Source organism: Larimichthys crocea, chromosome VII (genome assembly GCF_000972845.2).
Source record: "Larimichthys crocea isolate SSNF chromosome VII, L_crocea_2.0, whole genome shotgun sequence".
Taxonomy (NCBI): Eukaryota; Metazoa; Chordata; class Actinopteri; family Sciaenidae; genus Larimichthys; species Larimichthys crocea.
Window position 1 is genome coordinate 4,668,154 of NC_040017.1, and position 26,910 is coordinate 4,695,063.

At 38.8% G+C, this 26,910-nt stretch overlaps 1 protein-coding gene across 1 annotated transcript; it reads left to right on the forward strand.

Moving 5' to 3' along the window:
• The first annotated feature begins 1,874 nt into the window (after window positions 1–1,874).
• Window positions 1,875–24,300, forward strand: LOC104939506 (alpha-2-macroglobulin). The gene is made up of 36 exons (XM_027280810.1): window positions 1,875–1,995; window positions 2,155–2,335; window positions 2,624–2,780; window positions 2,963–3,015; window positions 3,631–3,651; window positions 5,168–5,333; window positions 5,410–5,494; window positions 5,607–5,703; window positions 7,128–7,245; window positions 7,359–7,468; window positions 7,556–7,720; window positions 8,594–8,821; window positions 9,217–9,280; window positions 9,515–9,660; window positions 12,355–12,504; window positions 12,663–12,809; window positions 12,933–13,032; window positions 13,149–13,338; window positions 14,259–14,484; window positions 14,764–14,890; window positions 16,159–16,280; window positions 16,362–16,413; window positions 16,521–16,604; window positions 16,903–17,079; window positions 17,305–17,380; window positions 17,718–17,874; window positions 18,041–18,109; window positions 18,534–18,696; window positions 18,777–18,964; window positions 21,517–21,729; window positions 22,394–22,518; window positions 22,788–22,878; window positions 22,969–23,037; window positions 23,121–23,226; window positions 23,911–23,952; window positions 24,237–24,300. The coding sequence occupies exons 1-36, from the start codon at window positions 1,910–1,912 to the stop codon at window positions 24,239–24,241; spliced, it is 4,356 nt and encodes a 1,451-aa protein (XP_027136611.1). The 5' UTR covers window positions 1,875–1,909; the 3' UTR covers window positions 24,242–24,300.
• The last annotated feature ends 2,610 nt before the right edge of the window (window positions 24,301–26,910 follow it).

Consider the following 26,910-nt stretch of genomic DNA (forward strand, 5'->3'; position numbering starts at 1 on the left):
AAATCCACATGGAAATGAGCTTTTGATCACAGATGGATTACATATAGTTTATTTAGTTGTAATTTCAAGTTGACGCTCAGTGCCAAATATCATTTCTGGATTTTAAAGCACAGATCACCAAAGGAAGTGAAAATTGGAATAATGTTCATTTGAGCCACAAGGTTACAATATTATTTGGTCATATTTAAGACCAATCATTACCTTGTGCGCTGCAATTAAGTAATTTAAGTAAAACATAGTAGGGCAGACTATCCTCTCTTATGTAAATGTAATCACTTCACATATCATAAGTATTATAAATAATTACCAGAAATCAACATAAAATTTTGTATAAACTGTTGATAAAATGTTTAATGGATAAAATGCAGCTCCTTGTGTTCTTCATCATCGCGGCCTTTGTGAATCGCATTTGGTCTGATCCCTCCCCTGGGAACTATTTGCCTTGGGAGACCCTACCAGGGACTATTGCCCCAGACAAGACAGTTCCCAGGATCACAGAGATACGCAAACCCCACCATCATGTTAAGGTAGTGATTCTTTGGGGGGAGAAAGGAGGAAAGATAGAAAGAGAGAAAGTGAAAGACAGAGAAAGTGAGAAGGAAGGCGACAGGGAAGAGAGAAAGAAGGAAAGAGAAAGTGAAAGACGAAAGAAGGGAAGGAAGAATGGAAAAGAAAGGGGAATGGGAGTAGGATGGAGAGGGGAGGCTAGTTTGGTTTAGAAAGGGAGGGAGGGAGAGTATTTACATATTTACATGTGCAGAATATGTGGCTTAGTTATTAAAGAAGGAAACAACTCGTCGTTGAATTCTGGAGAAGAATTTCCTGACATTGCGAAACCTCTTCTTCTGCACAGTAGGCTGAGTGGCAGCTGCAGCTCCATCATTTGTGGAGATGTTGGCTGCAGCTCCATCAGTTGGGTCAACCACAGCTGAAGCTTTATCTTCGGTGGCAATTGGCCCACAGTCAGTAACTTCATAGATTTGAGCTGAAGTATGAGCAGCACCAGACTCTTAGTAAGAGAGAATACTACGCTCACTGACTCCATCATGAGAACTACTGATGGCTGATAATCCTGCTGACATATCAAGGTTGAACATCTCATCCTCTGAGTGTCCATTACTTGAACTTGATAAATCTTCTCCACACAAAGGAGTAGGTGGAAAACTGTCAGAGCATCTCATGCTGGATGTTTGTATAACGTCTTCATCAGCTGAACTCTGAACATTTGCACTGTCAGCACTGGTGTGTGGATCTCCATCAATGCTGCTGTCGTCAGAACAGTCTGCATCGTAACCACCTCTGCCTCTGTCTTTGAGGACAGCAATGCTGTGTTGGCCAGATGTGTGAGTGTTGCAGTTGAGTGTGTTGGAAACCTGTCATCATTATTTCAGGAAGAGTCCACATGTATGTTTGCTAGAAAATGGTGTACTCAGAATAATCACTGTTTAAAACAAACATCCCACGCAGTTTAAAGGTAACTGTTGCAGAACTCGGAGGTCACAGAAGCCTCTCCAACAGACAGAACACTTTCCTACTGGAACAGAGCTACAGGCCATCTGGATTTAAATCCATTCATTAACTTATTTAGGATTTTAACAGCAGAGTTGAATTGTATTTTCAGATGTTACAGTGCCAACAATTATTATGTGAGTGAGCGCATCATAACACTTATGTTAAGTAACTCTCATTGTTTTCTGATATAATGCAGCACATGTATTACTGGTGAAATATTTATCCCTAACACCAACCATCTGAACATCAGGATTTGCCTTTGTCTACGCTGTAAATGATTGACTTAAAGGATACCCAGAAATGATGAGTGTATTTGTGTCATATGGGTGAAAGACCAAAAGATTAGTAGCAGAGTTTATTTAACAGCTGCTGACTCTGAGGCTCATCTCAGTCAGTCATGGGTCGTCCTGGGATCCACATGTGGACATGGACACTTTGTGTCTTCTTGAGTTGGATGTCTGTGGGTCAAGCAGTGGCAGGACCGTAAGTTTTTACCTGTGCTGTCTAACAGAATAATAATAATGTGTGTCGGTGCATTTACATGACTTTGTAATGACTTTATGATGCATTAACTTCTAGGTTAAAGTTTCTTCCATGTTAGATCCAGTGAGGTGTCTGCTGTGTGTCTGTGTTTGTCTGTAGGCAGTACATGGTAGCCATTCCTGCGATTCTTGAAGCTGGAGCTGAGACCAAATTCTGTGCAAGTCTCCTGCAGCCCAAGGAGGCTTTGGTCATGACTGTCACGTTGATGTCTCAAGATGAGAACACAACCCTCCTCCAGAAGACGTCCAGTGAAGAGTTTCACATCTGTGTTCCATTTAAGGTCAGTTTTAGCCATGGACTTTTCTCATTTCCATCAGCATTCTCTGGAAATGTGTGTACAACATTCCCTCAACTGGGGAAACTTAAAAGGAGCTTAATGGGACACCCACACATTTTGAAACACAAAATATAAATCCAGTTACAATAGTATAAGTCGACAAATGGTTTTGTAATGCAGCATTTATTTGTAATTTTAGGTTTAACAGTTCAAATAAATAAAATGAAGACTTTTTTCAGTCAGACTTGTTAATGGTTCTCTTGGTGTCTACAAACAATCTCTCTGTCACAGGTTCCTTTAGTGCAGAAGGAAGTGGTGCAGAAGTTTGAGGTGGACGTACGAGGCGATACATTTCACTCAACAGAAGTCAGGAGAGTCATGATCAGAGTCTATAAACCAATGACATTCATCCAAACTGATAAACCAATCTACCTGCCTGGACAAACAGGTAACCTTCAACTGATTTTATAGTAGCCTACTACATGCTGGAATTAGCTCCACTTTGACACTGAACACAAATAAATGGGAAGAAGTTACCTAAAGTTAAAAAAAAATTAATGACGGAAATATCAGTATGTGTTTGTAGATGAGCTGTAAAAGTTTCATGAGAGCTATTTGCATTTCTTTCAGTCCATTTCAGAGTCATCACACTTGACACCAAGTTAAGACCTGCCAATCAGCTGGTGAGTGGACTGTCAGTCTTTTCTTTTAGATCACATTCATGAACCATAGTATTAGTGACAGTCTTTGATAACTGAGTAGGTTTTACTTTCAAATCAAATCAGATTTTATTTGTATAGCCCAAAGTCACAAAGTCACCAGGGTGAACAAGAATATGAACTCCCGGTGAAGCTCCCAGTCAATAGTACAACCACAGGCCCTTTAGATAAACCTGCCAGTGCTGTGTTGAAGGCTTTCCAACAATTTTGCTGACACTGTGATAAATCTATCAACTCCTGTCAACACTGTTTTATAGCACAGTGGGGGAAAAAACAAGCCTTAACCACAATTTTAAACACTAAAGGGAACCGTGTATGTGTTTACAAAAAATATTACTCAGTAAGGCAGATACTCCAAGAAAAAAGTTTAATGTCAGTGTTTGTTTAATATGCTTAAATAGTACATATATAAAAAAAGAGAAGACATGTTAGGAGCTCATGATTGTACTCAACTTGAGAGTTAGCTGCTGAAAACATCAGGGCATTATTCATTTCTTAATTAAGAAAGATGACACTGTATGATGGGCAGGACGCAAACAAACTTGTCCTTAACAAATGTCTCTCTTTCTTTGTTTGCAGTACAATATCATTGAAATTAAGGTAAGACTTAAATGAAAATATCCACAAATTACTTGATTCATATGAATGGCTTCATGTAAGATGGGTTTATTTATGTGAGTGTCTTTTTAACACCAACACAAGCTGCTTTTAACTATCTCATAGTTTGTTTATATAAGTTTATATATCAAATTATTTATAGACTGCTGCACATTTAACTCCCTTGTATATTTATTTGGTTGTATTATGTGTCTATAGTATATGTCCTTGAGAAGCTGCTCTGAACGAATTGCCCTCAGTGGGATTAAAAAAAGTTATTCTAAATTTTAAATTAATTTGACAAGCTTGAAGCAAACTTCACATGTGGCATGCTAGAACAGAAAATTCACTCAGCTGGGAGCACTTTTGGAGCTAGTTTATGTAACATACAACATAACCTTGTACTGTACAACAGTGATATTAGTCCTCTGCCCATTTTAAGATTGACCCTGATGTATTAGTAAGCAACTGTGTGACCTTCAAACTCTTCAAATTAATTTAGCTAATTAATTCACATTTACATTATATTATATTTAAGTTTATATTATATTAAGCATAATTGTGCCATGATCACCAGATTTAATATAGATGTTACTATTATTATTTACTGATTTTGTATTTCAATCAGTTAATCAAATGAAAGAAGAAATGGAAGTGAATGCATTTTGCCTTGTCATGACCCCTTATTATAATGAAGACAATGCAAAGGACTTAACTTCTGTACCTAGTTTGAACAAGGAATTGACACTTTGCCAATATTCTGTCAACAGTTAATTTAGCTGAACAACAAAACGACTTTTCTCACCTTTACACTTTGTTCAGGTCTTTTGCACTTTGTTCAGGGCAGTAAAGTGAAAAAAAGTTGATGAATACCTCTGTACAAATATCAACCCTAACCCAAGCATGGCTTGAAAAACTTTATTTTCCAGACATGTCTCTAAGTTATGATTCTAATAATAATGATTTATCCAAAAGATTCTCTTTGACAAAAGGTCATCAGTGGAAATTGCTTTGCTTTGGAGAATCACAAGCCAAGAAGACTGGGAATCACTGCCTTCAAGTGTTTATTGATTCCTGATGTGAACACTTGAGTGTAGGGACCGACTACTACTGACTTTTAGGGCTATTTAAAAAAACGTGCACATCTTTTTGCCAAAGAAAAAATCCATGACATCACAAGTTGTGACAATAACCGAGGCAGGATATTTCACACTTGAAGTGGATCATATAATATCAAACATGAGTAATCTTAACTGAAAATGAATTTATTATGTGATAGCAATCAATAAAAACAAATGTGAGGATAAACAATTTTCCACTTGACTGAAAGATAATGGTCAGATATATATGAAAATATTATATTAATATATTGATGAAAGAGTTTTATCCACAGTCTTGTTAAAGAAAGAAAACAAACAGTGAGAAGCATGGTTAGTACTAATGCCTCACATGTTCCCCTTGTATACTAATTTTGTCATCTGTTCTTCCCATGTATTTTACCCATGTATTTTATTTACAGGATGCTCACCAAAACAGGATTGGACAGTGGCTGAACAAAATGTCAAATGGTAAAATATTACAGCTTTCTTACCCCTTACACTCTGAGGCCAACGAAGGAATCTACATCCTTAGTGTGTCAGTTAATAAAACGAAAACACTTCACAGCTTCAAGGTGGATAAATATGGTAAGTTACAGTTCCATGGTTACTAGTCATGGTTTGGAAATAAGCCAGAAGGCTAACAACAACATGTTGTTCCCAGTTTTGCCAAGGTTTGACGTAAAAATAAATGCACCTGATGAAATAAGCATTATACAGGAGGAATTTGAAGCTGAAGTATGTGCAAAGTAAGTAAGATTGCTGAAAAATGTATACCTTTAAATAAACAAAAAATAGTTTGCAGAGTGAATGACTCATTCATAACAACTAACTGATGATTTTCTTTCCTCATCTAATCAGATATACATATAGACAGTCTGTTGCGGGCAGTGTTGATCTTCAGGTGTGCCGACCTCTTGAGCGCTCTGATAAAACATGTTACAAAGAGACAAAACAGGTACAGCTGCTATAGTAACAGTCTCACTCTCTGCTGAAACAATGTGCAGACCTCACATATGCTTATACAGTATGAAAATATGTATACTGTACATACTGTAACATTGTGCCTAATTTGAGCAGACATGTTTGTATATTGTGTATGACATACATCTATCTTATCAGTCCAAAGTACAAGTTGTGAGTGGTGTGATGTTCACTTATGTAAAAAAAAAAAAAAAAATCTAGGTTGTTTTTTTTTTTTCAATTTTAAATCTTAAACCAATAACACATGTAAGCTAATATATATATCCTTATCATATATATCTATAATCATATAGATAAGATCTCTAGTCATAATATAATAGCTCATATAAGATCTATCTCTCTCTCTAGTCTTTATCACTTAGTACCAACCAAGTATTTTAATTGGACAGGAGTCGTTCCATGAGTGCTGATATAGAGCACAACAGTACTAACTACATGTATCAATCTTCTTTAAAGGTGTTCTAGTGACATTAAATTAACGTTGCATTGATGGTCATCAAATATCCTGCATTGTAACAAAGTTTGTACCTTAAAGATAAAATTTTTCTACAAGTAGTTTATGATCCAATGATCCAAAGCAGGTGGCCCGTGATAATGTGTAAACCTACACAAAGTAGCCAACAAGCTAGTGTTAAAAATAAATAAATAGTGTTTTGTACAGCCACAATCCATTTGCAGAACCATTTGAGCCAAATAAATGTTTAAATACACAAAGAAATACTGTAAACTTATAAAGGCTGCTTGTAATTTGTTAAAAGCAATATCAAACTCAAGGCTGTGATGTTATACTGAATATTAGAATGGCTGTGGTTTACCTCAGCAACTCAGCTATGTGCTTAGATTCAGTACAACAGCACTCCCTCTAATGTGATATTGCTTTGCAAATTAACAATCAAATAGACTGTAATATTTGGTCCTTTTTTGATACAGCTACCAACTACAAAAATCACTACACACTACACACCAGCCTGACTTAGCTTTAACAGCTGAACACCACTAGTTGCCACTGACAGTGTGTTGAAATAGTTTACTAAAAGTAAGCAGATAAAAATAGTTGACTAAAAGTAACTAACTAGTAATATAAGATGAATGGTTGAAATGTCCAGCTGAGTGGAAACGTGACTAAACAGAAATAATCATAGCATGAAAAACATGCAATAACATCCAACATCAGATGGGACTAGTTGAGAACACTGCATAGAAATGTGATACTGCAAACCATACACAATTTAATGTATTTTAACTAATATTTTACTGAAAGCTAAGGTAAACCTAACCTAATACATCAGTCTGCATACATTCATATACAAACACATGTACTGTATATATGTATTGGTTGCAGTGTATACCACACTTACATTGGTGATAACAGACTTCTGTTGTTTTTGTACTTGTTAGGCAGACATGAAAGGCTGCACCACTTTTACCATCAAGATGACCACTTTCAAAAAACTGGACCAAAGGCTAATGCACAGCATATTGGATCTCTCTGCCAAAGTAGAAGAGGAGGGAACTGGCAAGTCTTTTTATACTGTCTTTTTTTTTAAAAATAAAAAAATAAAATCATAATTTACTTTATTTAAACAATGTGGCTAACACATAGTTGTAACAGGGAGCTTTTTCTTACAGGTATTTCATTTTCACAAGAAAAAAAAATACAGATTTCTTTTGTTGTTGGAAAGCTGTCCTTCATTGACACACCCAAGCTTTATGACCAAGGATCAACTGTGGAGGGAAAAGTAAGTGCATGTGGTCTTTACTTCTTCAGTGTGATTCAGTGCAAATGGAGTCATGTGCATTGTCAGTGAACTTTGTTATTCCAACAGATTAAAGCGGTCCTCTACAATAATAGACCTATTCCTGACATGCTGGTGTATCTGCACATCAGGAATTCAAGTTTTTCAAAACTGCAGAACCTCACAACAGATAGCGATGGTGTCGCTGCTTTCTCATTTAGCACAGCTGATGTGAATGGGGACATCCGCCTCCTTGTAAGTAAGAGGCAGCACTAAACCTACACCTTGCAATTGAAACATATCAATCATATTCAAACATATATATATATATATATATATATAACCGATTCTAAAATAGATCCTTATGCCATGTTAGTGATTAACTACCTTGAAAGCAAAACATATACAGTACATAGTTTTGTATAAATATTACCTCTTTACACCTTAAATGTGAATTTGTCATGTGAGTGAAGGCGAGGCAGCCTGAAATGGGTCTATGCATCCAGTCGAGGCAGACAGGAACAGATCAGTGACGTATTGAAAAAATAAAGATGCATTACTGCCATGAGTAGAAGGTCCTACTGTAACAGAAATAACTGGGAACAGACACATATTCAGTAGACACAGAGTACATTAGCATTGCCTTAAGTCATGTTTCTGGTTACTTGATGAATGTAATTCCAACATTCACTCTCCCTTTAGCTCCATTTTGGTCTCCACCAACTCCATATCTGTCTCTCTTAGCCTCACTATGTTCATCAGCTTGCTGCTAGATTTGTCTTTTGTTATTACTTAGCAGGTAGCTGCTGAAAGTGACACAGATGAAAGCAATGAGAGTGAACTAAAACAATAAAGTTGATACAGTCATTTGAGAAGTTAAACCGCTAGAGGTCAGCAAAAATCAAAATTTGAAGGCTCTCTGTTTGCAGTATCAGTGTCTGCACCTCCCTAGCAGTAGTCATATGTTGGCTTTAAAGGTTTATAGACCATCTTAATTTTACATATATAAAATAAAGAGGCCTAGGCACTGTCCTATGGTAAAGATCTGGAACATGAGCTCATGTGAGAATATGTTCAACCATCATAAACTGATTTATAATATATAAGTTTTTTTTTCCTGCAATCTAGGCCAGCCCAAAATTAAAGCCGGAGATCCAGAGTCCTAAAACTCCATTTTATCTCACTGAAGATCACACATTGTCTATGGCCCGGCCTTCTTCTCCTGAAACTGAAACTATGAGCTCCCTGGAGGTGAAGAGGCAAGAAAAAACACTTCCCTGTGACAGTGATCAAGACATCTTTATCAAATACACTGTAGTTGGAGAGGCCCAGGGCTCTGTGGACGTCATGTATCTGGTGAGTGGTGGGTGAAGTATATCCAGAGATGTGGACTTGGTCAAATCGACTCAAGTCACTATTTTGATGACTATTTTGTAACTTCATTAGACAGAAAATAAATGAGTTGAGACTCAACCTGGACTTGAATGAGCAAAGATCACTCATATGAGTTGTCTGTCTTCCTTTTATGTTCAAATATAATAAAATAAGTTTAAATATTAAAAATGTTCAACATTCAGAAATAGTCTGACCAAATGTCTGAAAATTTCAGTGAACATCATACCATACTAATATTTTTATGAAAAACCACACCACATGAAAGATTGTATGTAATCTACCATTAAAGAGAATGAGGTTTCATACTGAGGGAATATTTCTGATTCTTGTTTAATTTTTTCTGTCACATTTCCCAGGTCTTATCCAGGGGAGCCATTGTCATGCAAGGACTTAAACAGGCTGAAGTGCTTGATAAATCAGGTAGGCAAAGACTGGCATTAATCATGAGTTCAAGGACTCTCACTTCTCAGATCAAAGCTTTTTTCCATTTTTTATAGTTGTGTAGTTCAGAAAGGTTTGTGTATGTAATGTTTGTTTCTTTACACCGACATGTTGAATGGATTATGAAATAAACTCCAACACATACATATTGAATTACTTCTGTTGATCTGTAAATATGATTATTATCCATTAACCGCTGATCTGTTGTTTCAGTGACTGAGGGTGAGGTGTCCTTTAAGTTGAAAGTGTCTGCAGAGATAGCACCAGTAGTCCAGGTTGTGGCTTATGCTGTCCTCCCCAGTGAGACTGTGATTGCCAACAGTTCTGACTTCTCCACTGAGAAATGTTTTAGTCACAAGGTGAGTGTGTCGTCAGATGTAGCTATGAAATGATTTAACAGTTGAGATGTAGCAGGTCAATATGCAGCCTTACATTTATTAACCTAGAACATATTTGATCGTAGATTAGTACTATGCCTGTTGTCAGGTGGATGAGCTGACTGATAATAAGTTGTGGGTAATGCTGATCATTTTTTCTCAAGTATGCCCTTTACAATTTAGTTACCTCTGATGCTTGGATCATACTAGACAATATTTTACTTTGAGATATCCTCACTGGGAATGGAATCATAGAGACTAAGTTGGTGTTAGACCATTTGCTTGCCGTCTCTCTGAACTTGGTTACATAAGTAATCCAAAAGAAGATGCCAGGCACCAACCTTTCCTACCTGATGAAATCGATGACCTCTTTCACTTTGCCATGTTTATATGCGTTGTGCATGGGAGAACAGTTTGTGCTCCTGTGGGTCAGCATTGTTACGAGATTTTTTTAAAGAAGAACCCTTGAATAAGGAGGACTGGATTCAAACTATCAAAGTTTAAGTTGAATTTATTATTCTTGTACAAGAAGGAGCGTTTAACCGTGCAACACAGAGAAGGGTTACAGTGAAAAGGCTCCCTGAGGAGCACTATCAATAGGTTCTTATACATTGTTCAAAAATGGGCTGTCTTGGACACCTCCCCACTGATACAGATAACATTATAACATTCCTTTAGTTGGTTTACTGCTCAGAAATTAGCACTATATTTTATATCCACATGGTACTCCCCTAGCCTGTCTCTCCTGTCCTTGTACTACTAATTATAATTGTCTCTTCCTGCTAGCCTCAGTAAATCAGAGGCCAACTAAGGGAGGTATGTGAGACATGGTAAAGACAGGATACACACACTATCTATATGAGTTAAAACAGCTGCACCCCAGTATATTACAAATTTTTATAACAAGCATCATGGAATATGTCTTTCGACGTCTTCGGGGTGAAATCCTCTGGCAATGCTGGTCTTTTTGTCAAGATGTCATGAGGCATCTCTGATGCTAAATTAATCTTTTGGGATTGTCCTGTTGTCTTTCTGGCTATTCCTCCATTAGCTGATCATTAGTGTACTCCAATTTGAATGACCTTCTTGATGTAAAAATGTTTAATTGATCAACAGAAATAAATTCACGTTGTGGGTAAAGCACAAGGACAGCTTCTCCAGTCGTATAACATTTTCAGGATTTCAGCCGGAAGCTTTAGGATCTATTTTATCTACACATGTGGACAAAATTGTTGGTACCCTTCGTTTAATTAAGGAAAAACTCACAATGGCCACAGAAAAACCTTGAATCTGTAAAAAGTAATAATAAATAAATGATGGTACCCTTAGAAAAGACTGAAAATAATGTGACCAAAGAACATGTTAATTTAAGGTGTATCCACTAATTATCATCACAGGTAATCAGTCAGTGGGCCTGTGCTGTGTGGTTACATGGTGTGTACCACACTCAACATGGACCAGAGGAAGCAAAGGAAAGAGTTGTCTCAGGACATTAGAAAGAAAATTATCGACAAGCATCTTAAAGGTAAAAGCTATACGGCCATCTCCAAGCAGCTTGATGTTCCTGTGACAACAGTTGCACATATTATTCAGAAATTTAAGATTCATGGGACCTCCCTGGACGTGGCTGCAGGAGGAAAATTGATGACAAATCAAGGAGACGGATAATAGAATGGTAGCAAAAGAGCCCAGAATAACTTCTAAAGAGATTAAAGGTGAACTTCAAGCTCAAGGAACATCAGTGTCAGATTGCGCCATCCGCCGTTGTTTGAGCCAAAGTGGACTTGATGGGAGACGACCAAGGAGGACCTCATTGTTGAAAACAAGTCATAAAAAAGCCAGACTTGAATTTACCAAACTACATGTTGACAAGCCACACAGCTTCAGGGAGAATGTCCTATGGACAGATGAGACAAAAATTTAACTTTTTGGCAAGGCGCATCAGCTCTATGTCTAAGAGGAAAACACTGGACTATTCTAAAGTGGCCTTCTATGAGCCCTGACCTTAATCCTATTGAGCATCTTTGGAAGGAGCTGAAACATGCCATCTGAAAAAGGCACCCTTCAAACCTGAGACAACTGGAGCAGTTTGCGCAGGAGGAGTGGGCCAAAATACCTACTGAGAGGTGCAAAAGTCTCATTGATAGTTACAGGAATCATTTGATTGCAGTGATTGCCTCAAAAGGTCAAAAGGTTGTGCAACAAAGTATTAAGTTTATGGGGTACCATCATTTTTGTCCAGGCCTGTTTCATGAGTTTATTTTTTAAAATAATTCTGTTGAAGCATGGTTGAAAAGCAATGTCTGACTTTCATTGGTTAAATTTCATAGAATTTTTATTTATTATTACTTTTTACAGATTCAAGTTATTTCTGTGACCATTGTTTTTCTTTCATTAAACGAAGGGTACCAACAATTTTGTCCACGTGTGTACTTAAAGTTACTGTTAGGGCAGAAAAATGTTCTATTGCTGCACGTTTAGGGATATTTATTAACATGGATTATGTAAATGAGAAGCACAGCCACAACCAAGTTAATGTGAAAGCACAAAAGAAAACCGCTGAGAAGAGGATTACCAACATTTGGTCTTAATGATATCAACTCAACAGGTCAATGATTGAATTAACCATCAAGTACAATACACACGTGTCATGTTGTCAATTTCCCTGTGTGTCAGGTGTCGCTGGAGTTTTCTCCATCCTCAGCTGTTCCAGGAGAGGAGACCACCATGCAGATGACGGCCCAGCCAGACTCTCTGTGCGGTGTGAGTGCTGTCGATCAAAGCGTCCTCATCAAAGAGCCTGGGGAAACTCTGAATGCTGACAAGGTAACTGTGTCCACTAATCTTGCTGTAATGCAATCCCCATTCATTTTATTTTTCCACTTTTATTTTTTCCTGTTTCATTTCAGTTCTCTAACTGCAGGCATGTTATCAAACAACAAACATTTGTTTTTTAAAGACTTGAACCTAATCTTTCTTTTCAGATATTTGATTTGTTGCCTCTTAAAAAAGCACCCCAGATTTCATATGAGCTTCAAGATCCTGATGAATGCTTTCATGTGAGACCTAGAAGACAGCTTTTGCCATACTCTGAATGGGATGAGAAAAAATATGCTCATGAGGTTTTTCAGGTAAGTCTAACATTTTCATTTATCAGTATATGTAACACAATATAACTAATAAAAGAAAACATTAAAGTTTTTATTGTTGTACAGTTGATTAACGTTCAGTATGTATGCTGTTGGATTATCTAGGATGTAGGGCTGAAGCTAGCAACTAATTTGATTGTTCGAATGCCTACATGCCTCAAGTTTAGAGGAGAAGACTACCACCGCAACCCATTCTCTCTATATGGTGACTTTTTTATTTTTTATTTGCTCTGTAGTGCTAATATTTACCAGCATGAGTTCAGTTAACTTTGTCATTGTTGGCTTTTGCCTCTGGTTAAATATTGTGTGGTGTCTTTTCAGGTGTTCGATATGGGCATGTACCCACAACATTGAGCAGTAAGAAGAGAGTGAGACCTTTCAGGAGAAAGATGCTTCGATTAAACTTGAATGCAGATACTCTTTCAACTCCACCTCCACCTCCACCTCCACCAATAGAGACGATTCGCACCTTTTTCCCTGAAACTTGGATATGGGACATGGTGGAAATTGGGTGAGCTTCGATCATCAGACTTGCACACAAAACAAAGAAGTTTTACTTTTTATACCTGAATGAGATTAAGAACATTTTTCCTAGACATTTTGCCCTATTAGGCACGCAACAAAGATTCCCCAGCTGTAATCTAACTGGGGATATGATGGTTACATAGTATGTGTCTTAACTCTAGCATTTCGGTATTTAAAATGGCACTAACCATTTTTCCATGTTAGAACTGACTAAATGTGTCATTTGAAAGGGCTTACCTGTAGTGTTGAATGCACAGAAAATTATTTCAGTTTTTCTCTGAAACTTTCTCTCAGTTCTACAGAGCATTTTAGCATCTTGTAGCTCATTGTTTTGGTTTTTATGACTTGAAGATTTACTGTTTTGGTACACTCCATCACACCATCAGCATTCTCATTTACAGCAGAAGCAGGCAGCTGTTTGCACCAAAAAGAAGCACAGCTAAACCGACTGTAGCCTGCCCAGTATGAAAAACAGAGAAAGTTAATTACTTAGGGTGAATATTAAGGAGTATTTGGCAGTAAAAGAGCCTAGAGTTGATGGAGACCAAAACAGAACAAAAAAGAGAGTGAATATTTAATTTGGATTGGTTTTGTGGATAAAAATATGATTCCAAAAAAGTGCTCTGTTTCTATTGTTTAATAGCATTGTTTGTTGACATTTCACCCCAACGACTTTATTAAGTGATACAATGCTGTGTTGTATTAATGGTTTGTAAGGCAGTACACGTGTAAACAAAAAACAAGACAAAGAAAAAACTAACCACTGAACACGCTAATCTGTAATAGGAGAATATAAAGAAGAAATGCATGTATATTCAAGAAAATGTTTGTTGATTTGTTCCTTGATTCCTGGATTTTTTCCAACTCACAGTATATGAATATAACTCTGTGTATTTGTTGATCTAGAGAGTCTGGAACGAAGGATGTGCCTGTCACTGTCCCAGACACAATCACCACCTGGGAGACGGAGGCTTTCTGTTTGTCCCCTCAGGGTTTTGGCTTGGCCCCTCGTAAAGAGATCACAGTCTTCCAGCCGTTCTTCCTCGAGCTCAGCCTGCCCTACTCCATCATCCGGGGGGAGCACTTTGAACTGAAGGCAACCGTCTTCAACTACCTGTCCAGCTGCATCATGGTAATAAATGCTTTTACACATACAATAGCCAACAGGTGATAGGTTGAGCATAGTTTGTCCACAACATACCACAACATAAGAACCACAACATACCTCAACAAGTAACAGTTTTGTCCAAGACACATTTTATCCCTAGATATGAAGCCATCTTTTCCAGATTAAATCCTTATCAATCTAATTAAGAGTAAACAGTTCTGAAATCTTGTTTATATTGAATGATTATTTGCATTTTTTAATATATCTCCAGTTATAAAATATGTTGTTATCTTTCTTAAACAGATCGTTGTGACTCCAGCACCCTCCTTAGATTACACCCTCACCCCCCTCTCTGGTGACCAGTACACATCCTGTCTGTGTGGCAATGAGCGCAAGACCCTCAGCTGGACCATGGCTCCCTCAGCCTTAGGTGAGGCTTTCATCCACACTGTAGTCAAGTAAAAGGTTTACAGGCTGCCAGGGTGGCTGAATTGCTTTTCCCTCTTCCTCCTGCTCTTCTGATTTTTAATAAGTCACTCACCACTGGCACCGTTGCCTCTGTATTTGAATAAGCAATTATTAAACCTCTTCTGAAGAACTAAAATAAATCTTGACAGCAATTACATCTTTTAACATTCTGTATGAGTCAAGCCTAGTTAAAGCCAATCAACTCACAACTTCTGTTTAATGATTATTTACTATTTTAACTAATTTCAATCCAGATTCCGTGCTTACTCCAGTGGAAACTAGGTGCAAGTTGATCTTTTTGTTTGCTACAGTTATTTGCTAATGACATGACATTGCCTCCAGTATCGGATGAGGATTTTTCCAGTTTCCAGTTCAGTTATAACTGGTGTGCCTCAAAGCTTTATCCTAGGTCCTCTTCCTCTCTATTTGTTAAGTTATTTGAATCTCACATTAACAGAATAGTTCTACATTTTGGGATATACACATATTAATTTCATAATATTATTTACAGTTCCACCATGAGTAAGCACTGGGCGACAATAGCAAGGAAAAACTTTCTTTTAAGAGAGAGAGAGAGAGAGAGAGGGAGAGGGAGAGGGAGAGGGAGAAAGAGGGTTTGAGTTGAGTTTTCAGTAAAGGGAGATGTGACTTCATCTTCAACCAATACCATGCCTGACTAGGTATAACCTTGAAAGAGACAGACAGGGGTGGTGGGTCCTATGGCAGCATAACTAAGAGATGACCTGAGCCAGCCCTAACTATAAGTTCTGTCAAAAAGGAAAGTCTTAAGTCTACTCTTGAAAGTGTTGACCGTGTCTGCCTCTCGAACCCAAAATGGTAGTTTGTTCCACAGAAAAGGAGCTTGATAGCTGAAAGCTCTGGCTCCCAATCTACTTTTGGAGACCATAGGACCCACAAGATACCCAGCATCCTGAGAGTGCAGTGTTCTAGAGGGGTAGTAAGGTAACTTTTTACGATATAATGGTGCTTGACCATTACTTTTTGTCAGTGTTTGCTAGCTTATACAAAATGGACAACAAAGAGTAAGAAAGTCAAATTGGATGGTTTGTATCACACAGACCACACTAAGGTTTACAGATTGATGAGTCTGGTAGGAAAGAGAAGAGTTGAAAGAACAAATTTCATGGTACCATCACTGCAATCCATGTACAAGTAAATCTTTTTTTTCTTTTTATCAAGTTTCACGTTGTGTGTGTTAACCTTTTTTAGGAGTGGTGAATGTGTCTGTGACCGCTGAAGCTGTGGCATCCCAAGCTTCATGTGACAATGAGATTGTTAGTGTGCCAGACAGAGGTCGTATTGACGTGGTCACACGATCTGTCATCGTAAAGGTTGGTTCAAGATGACAAAGAAAAAGTTTGTCTATTAACCAGCATTTTTGCCATTTCACACATTATTTCCTTCCCTCTCAGGCTGAGGGAACTGAGCTGACAAAGACCCACAACTGGCTGCTCTGTCCAAAAGGTATGGTATGGTACAGTTGATGTCAAAACCAATTTTAAAGCATTGGAGATTAGCCTTATTTTAAGTCTGACATTCTGAATTCCTTTATTCTCTGTCTTTGTACACAGGAGAAGCTTTGATAGAGGAAATAGACGTACAACTCCCTGAGAACATGATTGAAGGATCTGCCCGTGCTTTACTCTCTGTCCTTGGTAAACTAGTCAGATTCAGACAGGTTAACTCCCTCATTATAAAGGGCTTCAGTAATACAATTGCACTTTTTTGGCTAGATTGTCCATACCATAACATATACTATTGTATAAACCATTGTATTTTTATGTAACAGAAAAGCATATTTAAAGATCATATACCAGACCTTGCATGCAGTCCATTCTCAGTGTATGTGTCCTGCATGAACCCTTGTTTAACTTGCATACTCCTCTCTGCAACATTATTATCTAAATGTCAGGTCAGTTCCATGTTGTAACGAGTCAGCGTTTTTTTGGGCAGGTGACATTCTGGGCCGAGCCCTGAAGAACCTGGATGGGCTGCTGCAGATGCCATATGGATGTGGTGAGCAGAACATGGCTCTTCTGGCCCCCAACATTTACATCCTCCAATACCTGAAAGACACACAGCAGCTGACCCCGGCTATCAAGGAAAAGGCTACCAACTTCCTGACTAGTGGTGAGTCTCTGTTGGTTTGATATTTAAAATCTTCAGATCTGTCAAGTTTACCCTCTGTAACAATCTGGTGCTGACTGAATAAAATAAAAGCAGAAGATCTGTTTTGTGTAAACATAACCCAAAGGCCACCAGAGCAACCTTTGTTGCTTCACTCCCCCTTGAACCTCTGATACATGTGTACAGTATTATTAATGTCATAATAACCATGTTTCTGTTGTTAAACAGGCTACCAGAGACAGCTGAACTACAAACATGACAGTGGTGCTTACAGCACATTTGGAACAGGAGATGGGAACACTTGGTGAGAACATTATTGACCAATCATCCACATTTGTACATGTGTGCAACATTTACCATTTTATACCATGACATGCAGTACCTCAAGAAAACAGAGTAGATGATATGACTGCACCGAATTATTTGATTTCACTCCTCCTTTTATTCCTTTAATAACTCAGAGGTTCTTCACTGAAATACCACTAATTATAGTAATGTGCACAGGAACACAGGTTTCTAATTAATGCATAAATTATCTTAGCTAATGACCTTAAGCATGAAGTGCTACATTACACAGATCAAGTGCTTCTTCTCCACTTCATTCTGACAGGAAATGTCTAACATTGTTTAAATATCCTCAGGCTGACTGCTTTTGTGCTGAGATCTTTTGCCAAAGCACAGTCTTTCATCTACATCGACCCAGAAAAGATTGCAGAGTCTAAGACTTGGCTGGAGAGCAAACAACAAGAAAACGGCTGTTTTCTACAGTTGGGAAAACTCTTCAACAACAGAATGAAGGTAAGAAAACAAGATCCACTGTGTGGTGCTGCATTTACTAACACTACACAGACTTTATTAAACTGAACATTCCCCATTACATTAGCAGTGTTTAAAGACACTTTTTTGAATCAGGGTGTTGGAGGTACAGTGATGATCATGTCTGTATGATGCTTCCTCTCCACAGGGTGGTGTGTCCGATGAAGTGACTCTCAGTGCTTACATCACTGCTGCCTTCTTGGAGATGAATGTATCTGTAAGTTTGACTCCTTGCAGTACAAATAGCTCATGCTTTCTGAACTGTAAACTGCTTTTTACACTGACGGTAAGAACAAACGCAAAAGAAGTTGGTGTACTTCTTTGATAATTATTGTAAAATAAATTATTCTAAAAACTAATTTGAAATTACTTTTCTGCATTCAGGTTAGTGGTACTGTTAAATACCTGATTCCTGGTCTGTTTCTGCTGTGTCCTCACTTTGTGAAGATCACTTTGTTTACTGTTATTGCCTCCATTCATGTTCTTTTTTTTTCAGTTTCCCTGAATATAGGAATTTCTTCACACAGCTTTCAAATACAAAATGATCCCGAAATCAAATAAACTGTGTTGTGTTTAGATCAATAAAGTCAGTTGATGTGATGAAGTTATTGTTTATCATGTGGTCTATTAATCTGTTATAGGCTCCAGTGGTAAAGAAGAGCCTGTCTTGCCTCAAAGAGTCCATCAGTGACCTCAGCAACACCTACACCACAGCTCTAATGGCGTACGTCTTCACCCTGGCAGGAGACATGGAGACCCGTGCTCATCTTCTGCAGCACCTAGACACAGTTTCAGTAAGCCAAGGTGGGTCATCCTCAGAGGAAGTCACTCTGGCTTCATGACTGTGAATGTAGCTCACTTTGTGCCTGCTGGTCTGTTTGTAGGAGGTTTGCTTCACTGGTCTCAGACAGCAACAGAAACATCAGCCTCTTTGTCTGTGGAGATCAGCTCATACGTGATGTTGGCCAAACTCAGTGCCTCTCCTACTACTGAAGACCTGGGCTACGCCACCCGCATCGTCAAATGGCTCACAGGACAGCAGAACTATTATGGAGGCTTCTCCTCCACACAGGTACAGTATTCCCTTCTGGGACACACATGATGAAGACCAAGTTAATTACTGATGTCTCAGGTCCTTTTTGTGATTCTGTGACTTGTAGGATGTAGGATGAGGTTTTCTTTCACTCTTGGATAGTGGTTGGCCAAAGCCATGTATTGTGAAATATCTGTGTTTACTCTTTTTAGAGCACAATGACAACAGAAACTATCCAAATCACCCTGATCAAAAGTTTACATACCCTTATAATTTGGCCTGATAACCTGCACCTAACTTGAAACAGTTGGGATTGAATGGTTATTAAAGGTAACTATCTTCACGTGTGATCTGTTAGCTTGTAATTAGTGGGTGTGTATAAAAATCAGTGAGTTGCTGGACTCCTGAGAAACCCTTGTATGTGGTGCTGTGGTGCTCATGTGGTGCTGTTCTGATGTCTTGGATGCAGAATCATGGGAAAAGCAAGGCAATTGCCAAAGGATCTGTGAGAAAAGCTAGTACAACTGTACAAATCAGGAAAGGGATATAAGAAAATTGCCAAACAGTTGATAATGCCTGTCAGCACTGTTCAAACACTAATTAAGAAATGGAAAGTAAGAGGAACTGTAGACATCAAACCACGTTCTGGTAGACCAAGCAAAGTTTCCCCCACAACTGCAAGGAAAATTGTTCGGGATGTGAAAAAGAAAGCCTCAAATAACATCAGGTGAAATTCAACTCTCCCTCAAAGAATGTCATGTGGATGTCTCAAGCAGTACTGTAAGAAGGCACTTGAAGAAAAATGGGCTGCATGGTAGAGTTACCAGAAGAAAGCCACTTTTACGCAAATGCCACAAAGAATCTTGTCTCAAATATGCCACACTGCACAGAGATAAACCCCAAACCTTCTGATGAAACCAAAATTTAACTTTTTTGGGAAAAACCATACACGCTATGTTTGGCGAGGCATCAACAAGGCCTATGATGAAAAGTACATAGTTCCAACAGTGAAACACGGTGGTGGATCCCTGATGTTTTGGGGATGTGTGAGATACAAAGGCACAGGAAATTTGGTCAGTGTCAATGGCAAGATGAATGCTGCCAGTTATCAAAAAATACTGGAGGAAATTCTACACTCCTCAGCCCGGAGGCTGCGCATGGGACGTACTTGGACATTCCAGAACGATCCCAAGCATACGGCAAAAACAACCAGTCAGTGGCTACAGCATAACAGCATAAAGTGAAGGTTCTGGAAAGGCCATCTCAGTCTCCTGACCTCAATATTATTGAACCACTCTGAGGAGACCTGAAACGTGCTGTTCATGCAAGACAGCCCAAGAATTTACAATAACTGGAGGCTTTTTGCCAAGAAGAATGGGCAGCTTTACCATCTGAAAAGATTAAGAGACTCATTGACAACTACCACAAAAGACTTAAGGCTGTTATTGATGTTAAAGGGGGAAATACACCGTATTAGGAACTGGGGTATGTAAACTTTTGATCAGGGTAATTTGGGTCATTTCTGTTGTTATTTTGGTTTAAATTGAGTTCTCACATTTGTTTCACAATAAATGGCTTCAACTGTCCACTAACCACGCGTGGAAAAAAGGTTTTTGTGTCATCATTCATTTTCTCTGAGAAATGGCCAAGAAACCATGAATTCTGTAAGGGTATGTAAACTTATGAGCAGCACTGTAGAGCCTAAGAGGACAGAATTGAGGCAGCATCATGTCATTAGAAGTGTATTGATGAATCCTCTATTCTCCTTGATCAAGCTTCAATAAAATTCCCTACACTGACTAAACTGACCATTGATTAAAAATGTTCTCACCAACAGAGGGGAGGGATGAAGGAGATTAAAGTATAGGGATACAGTTGAGTTTGCTGTGTCATCATCCCCCTGTGGTTCCTGTAATGTATTAACCCCAAGGATTTCTTTAATAGTGGAAGAAAACACACAGAGAACATACAAAGTTCACATGGAATGGAATGGACTTCTTGTTGTATAGCCAAAGTACTGACCACTGAGTCACCATGCTGCCCACATGGAGGGGAGAGAGGAGACGAACAGTGTTCAAGGGAGAGGGTTTTGAGAACTGAGACAAATTTAAAGGACAATGCAGTTGACAGTTTAGCCATAAATCCTGAGTTAATATCCATGATGAATCTAACAAACACAGGTAAGGCCCTTCACTTGTGGGCAGTTGTCATGATGATGATCACTAAAAAAGACAAAGTAGTTGAGAAAAGAGAGGTCAAGAAAGACGATCAAATCCTGCCGACTTTCACCTCCACAAACTTGCCCAGTCACCGTGTTAGTTAAAGTTAAAGAATTGGTGCAGTTTTGATATCAAAAAGGTTTTTTTGTTTGAAGAATGTACGATGACAAAAGTCTTTAGTGCCTATAGATGTCTAAACAGTAAAACAGGCATTTAATGTCTGTAACAGCAAAGGTCAAGTATGCTTTTGTTGTCTTTGTTGTCATTACTTCACAATGAAAATGCAATAATAACAAAAAACAAACGTGTGTGTGTGTGTGTGTGTGTGTGTGTGTGTGTGTGTGTGTGTGTGTGTGTGTGTGTGTGTTGTAGGATACAGTGGTGGCTCTTCAGGCTCTGGCTCTCTACTCCACTCTGGTGTTCAGTCCGGAGGGTTCCAGCACAGTGACAGTCCAGTCTCCTAGTAGCCAGCTGACATTTGATATAAATGAGAGCAACAAACTGCTCTACCAGGAGGAGCTGCTGAAGGATGTGACAGGAAAACACAGCCTGGAGGTGAAGGGTACTGCATGTGCTTCAGTGCAGGTCAGTAGTCACTGCATCTCTTCCTGTTTCTATTTGATATGCATACACCTCCACAAACATAACAATACACTCATATAATTATGCCCTAATGTTGTAATACAGAACATATAGATATACCTCTAATTTAACAGGTTCCTGTAGTATGCTATGTTTAATGAAATTATTATTAACATGATTTTGTTAAAAATAGATAAGGGAATAGAAATGGGTTTAGAAAAGAAGGAAATATATATCCCACCCAAGGAGAAAGCCAACAGGTCCCATCACCGAACATCTTAATTCAGTTTGAAAAAGAGTAAACTCAGTTTCATGAATTTTATCATAGCTATGCGTGATCAAGATTAATCTTAACTTGAGCTGAAACAAAGAGCCCTATTGTCATATCTCTTATTGGCATTTGTTCCGTTTCTATAAATTAACAGTGTATCCAAGTATTTCACTTTTTTTCCCAGGAGTTTTAAGAAAAGGTCAGTTATAAATAATAATGTGTCATCAGCATAAAGTGAAACATGCTCAAAAGCAGCATTTGCCTTTAAAGCAATTTAGTCAAAGACTCCATTGCCAGAGCACAAAGAAGGAGAGACAGAAGGCAGCTCTGCCTTGTGAATAAATGCTACTATTACTTTTATCAACATTAAACCTTCCTTGTGTACCTCTTTCCCAGATTTCTCTTCACTATAACATCCCAACTCCGACTGAGGTCACAAGCTTCAGTGTGAAGGTCAAACCAGAGGCCAACTGCACTAACACATCTCACAGACCCAAACTCTCTCTGAAGATGCAGTCCGTGTAAGTAATCATCAGCAACTAGATCCATGTTACAGCAATGACAGAAGAATACTGAAAATCTGAACAAATGATACTTTGTATCAACCAGCCTGGACTTAGTCACTTTCTGTGGATGGGAAATGTTTTCAACTTTGCAGTAAATACTTAAACATATCTTCACTGTAGACAAAGCCTTTCTGATGGCTCATATTAAAAAGTGTCTCTCCATACAACCAGTAGAACTACAAAGAACGTGTGAGTAACATCACATTTCTATGGTTGAATTTCAGATATAGTGGGAAGGAGACCAGCACAAACATGGTGATCCTGGACATCAAAATGCTCTCTGGATTTGTCCCAGACCCAGAGTCTTTGAAGAGGGTGAGTTATTACAGTAACTTAATCCTAAATGGAAATGGAATATTTTACCTCTGTTGTTGAACGACCCAGCTGATTCTTGTTTCTTCACAGCTCAAAGGTGCCCTGCTGGTGGATCGCGTTGAACAAAAGGAAGATCATGTCCTCGTGTACCTACAGGGGGTGAGAGGAATTCACATTGAGGAACATCAGATGATGCTCTCTTGGTTTCTTACTGATCACTTCATCTGTTTTTCTTCCAACAGTTACCAAAGGACATACCCATCAACCACAGCTTAGAGCTCATACAGGAGCTCCCAGTGCAGAACCTGAAGCCAGCCGTGGTCAAGATCTATGACTACTACCAGACAAGTAAAACAGATACTCAAGCCTCACACCAAGACTACCAAATCCTACAAAAAGAATCCAGCACATAATCTCCCTGTGATTAAACGAACAAAGGCTGCACTTCATATACAAAGTTGTCTCCGGTACTGCACCTACCTACCTGAACGCCCTTGTAGAGGCATACGTTACCTCACGACCGTTGCACTCCTCCAATGACCAATGTCTGGTTCTACCACCTGTTCGCTCAAGGCAATCCAAACTCTTTTCATTTGTTGTTCCCCGTTGGTGGAACGCACTACCAGTTGCTGCCAGAGCAGGGGCATCCCTCTCTACCTTTAAAAATCTCCTCCTGAAGACCTCCAGCTCTTCAGAGATTACCTTCTCTCCTAGCACTACCTACAACTGAACATGAGAAAGCTACCCCCTTTAAGAATTGTCATAGCACTTATTGTTGCACTAACGCTTTCTTATCGCACTGTACCTTGATTGTTCCCTTCTCTGTAAGTCTCTTTGGATGAAAGCACCTGCTAAATGACTAAATGCAAACGTAAGTATAGTTTCAGACAGGTTCACAAAGAAGTTGGAAATCAAAGTATAGCAAAGTATAGCAAACATAATATTGTTACATCCTTCGTACCTCCTGTCCATGACAAACAGAATATTTTGGTCTGTGGATGAAAGAGCTTTCGCTGTTTTGTTTGTTGTCAGGTGACCAGGCTGAGACAGAGTACATCTACCCTTGTTCTGCAGGTAAAACTCTCTCACAACATGCTGCTGCTTTTATTACAGAAACATTCCTTTACAAAATTAGTTATGTAACAAAAGGTTTTTAAATATTTTCTCCAACTCATGTAAGATGAAGCCACCTTAAACATTGCTAAATCGAACTAATTCTTCATGTGCTATGTGATTTTATTTATTACTCAGCTGAAAACTATATATAATATATAATAATTTATATGAAGTCAACCTAGTTGTTTGATGAGACTGTTTAGCTTAAAGTAACTTGTTTACATTTGTTCTTCCATTTGTAGCTTGAAGACTGATGTGTTCTCTGCAATGCCAGTATTTTCAATAAATCTCCATTTTACGTAACTATATTCATCTTGTGTAGTTCCATGTCTTTTTGCATTTATTTATGTTAAATCTCAAGTCAAGTCAAGTCAACTTTATTATCAATGCCATATGTACAGGACATACAGAGAATTGAAGAGAAACTTTGGACAATGATGGCACACAACCACTAGAGGGTTCTTGTGCACAGTGGCACACTAGCTGAGAGGCCACAGAAAGTGTGCCACAGCATTTTTATTTATTTTTATTTTTTGCTATACATCCTCTTTTCCTCTTCTACACAATTCTCTTTCATAAACCATTGTAAGAGTTAAATTCTATTCAAATCTTTACCATATTATTTTCCCCCTGGATTTACTGTTGATAACTTTTGATTTTCTGCAGGTGGTGCTATTGTCTCGTTCTTTGTCATAATGATCATTACTCCAAACACACAATACATCACTCACTCATTTTCTGACAAATAAAGCTTTATTAGTCATTAATAAAAATAAAAAACAAACCATGACACTTGTTTGAATGGAAAAAGTGTTTTAAAGTCTACAAGTGGCCTATCTTGTATCTCATTTCACAGATTTAGGTTAAACTGTTAAGGTCCCCCATGAAATAGCAGTGAGGACTTTTATTGCATGATTTCATAATCTCATAATCTCACTTAAACAGTATATGACTAATGCACATTTGGCCGTCCCAAGGACGATGTATTAAACAATTATACAGACAAGAAATGTGACTAAAAAATTACCTCATATCAATTAACAACTTGGGGTGTACTGTAGTTTGTGTGTTGCATTATCAGTTCTCAACAAGAAAAGAAATCACGCTGGATATCTTTCCTGACATGGACTGGGTAATGTGTTAAGAACAAAAGGATGCCACATCATTAATGGAAATGAAAACTATCAACCTACAGAGGGCTGAATTCAAAGACATCCCCAAAATCAAAGCAAAAAAAATAAGTGGCAGGCTAGTCCATTTTGCCAAAATGTCTTTGTAGCAACTCATAATGACAATCAGTAGTTTGTATGGCCTCCACGTGCTTGTATGCATGCCTGACAACGTTGGGGCATGCTCAAAATGAGACGACAGATGGTGTCCTGGTGGATCTCCTCCCAGATCTGGACCAGGGCATCACTGAGCTCCTGGACAGTCTGTAGTGCAACCTGGCGGCATTGGATGGACCAAAACATAATGTCCAAGAGGTGTTCTATTTGACTTAGGTCAGTTGAGCATAGGGGCCAGTCAATTGTATCAATTCTTTCATCCTCCAGGAACTGCCTGCATACTCTTGCCATATGAGGCTGGGCATTGTCGTGCACTAGGAGGAACCCAGGACCCACTGCACCAACATGGGGTCTGACAATGGGTCCAAGGATTTAATTCTGATACCTAATAGCAGTCAGGGTTCCATTGTCTAACCTGCAGAGGTCTGTGCGTCCTTCCAGGGATATGCCTCCCAGGACCATCACTGACCCACCACCAAACCGGTCATGCTGAATGATGTTGCAGGCAGCATAACATTCTCCAAGGCGTCTCCAGACCTGTTCACGTCTATCACATGTGCTCAGGTTGAACCGTCTATCACATGTGCTCAGGTTGAACCTGCTCTCATCTGTGAAATCAGAGAGTGCCAGTGGCAGACCTGCCAATTGTGGTGTTCTGCGGCAAATGCCAGTCAAACTCCATGGTGCCGGGCAGTGAGCACAGGGTCCAGTACAGGACGTCGGGCCCTCAGGCCACCCTCATGAAGCCTGTTTCTGATTGTTCGGTCAGAGACATTCACACCAGTGGCCTCCTGTAGGTCTTTTGTAGGGCTCTAGCAGCGCTCATCCTGTTCCTCCTTACAAAAAGGAGCAGATACTGGTCCTGCTGATGGGTTAAGAACCTTCTATTGCCCTGTCCAGGTCTCCTAGATTAACTGCCTGTCTCCTGGAATCTCCTCCATGCTCTTGAGACTGTGCTGGGAGACACAGCAAACCTTCTAGCAATGACACATATTGATGTCCCACCCTGGAGGAGTTGGACTACCTGTGCAACCTCTGTAGGGTCCAGGTACTGCACCAGGCAACCAGTAGTGATACTGACTCTAGCCAAATGCAAAACTAATGAGAAATTGGTCAGAAAAGATGAGGAGGGAAAAAATGTCAGCATATATATGTCAGTATATATATATATATATATATATGATACGTTTCTTGGGTGTGCTGCTATTTATTTTACAGACATTCTGACTTATCATAGCAGGAAGCACAGAGCGGATCAAATGAACGATGACTCTGTGTCATTAAGTATTACAGTAAGTCATTCCAGTGAACGTCACGGGCCTGGATTGAACGCAGACCTCATTAGTGTCATTATTTACACCTGTGCCTCCCTTACCATCACGTGCCGGACAAAATGTCGGCCATGAAAGATGTTTACAAACATAACGAGGGCAACATCTGCAGCGTGTCAGGCAAGTTCTGCGAAACAGGACGAGACAAATATCATCATTATCAGCAGAACACAAGCATCACAGTGACGTCATGGACTTTTTTTTTTATTTATTTGTTTGTTTAATTTATTTATTTCATTCCGATAACATTCCGTAAAAATAGACCAAAATATAAATATATGTATGTATAATGTATAGAA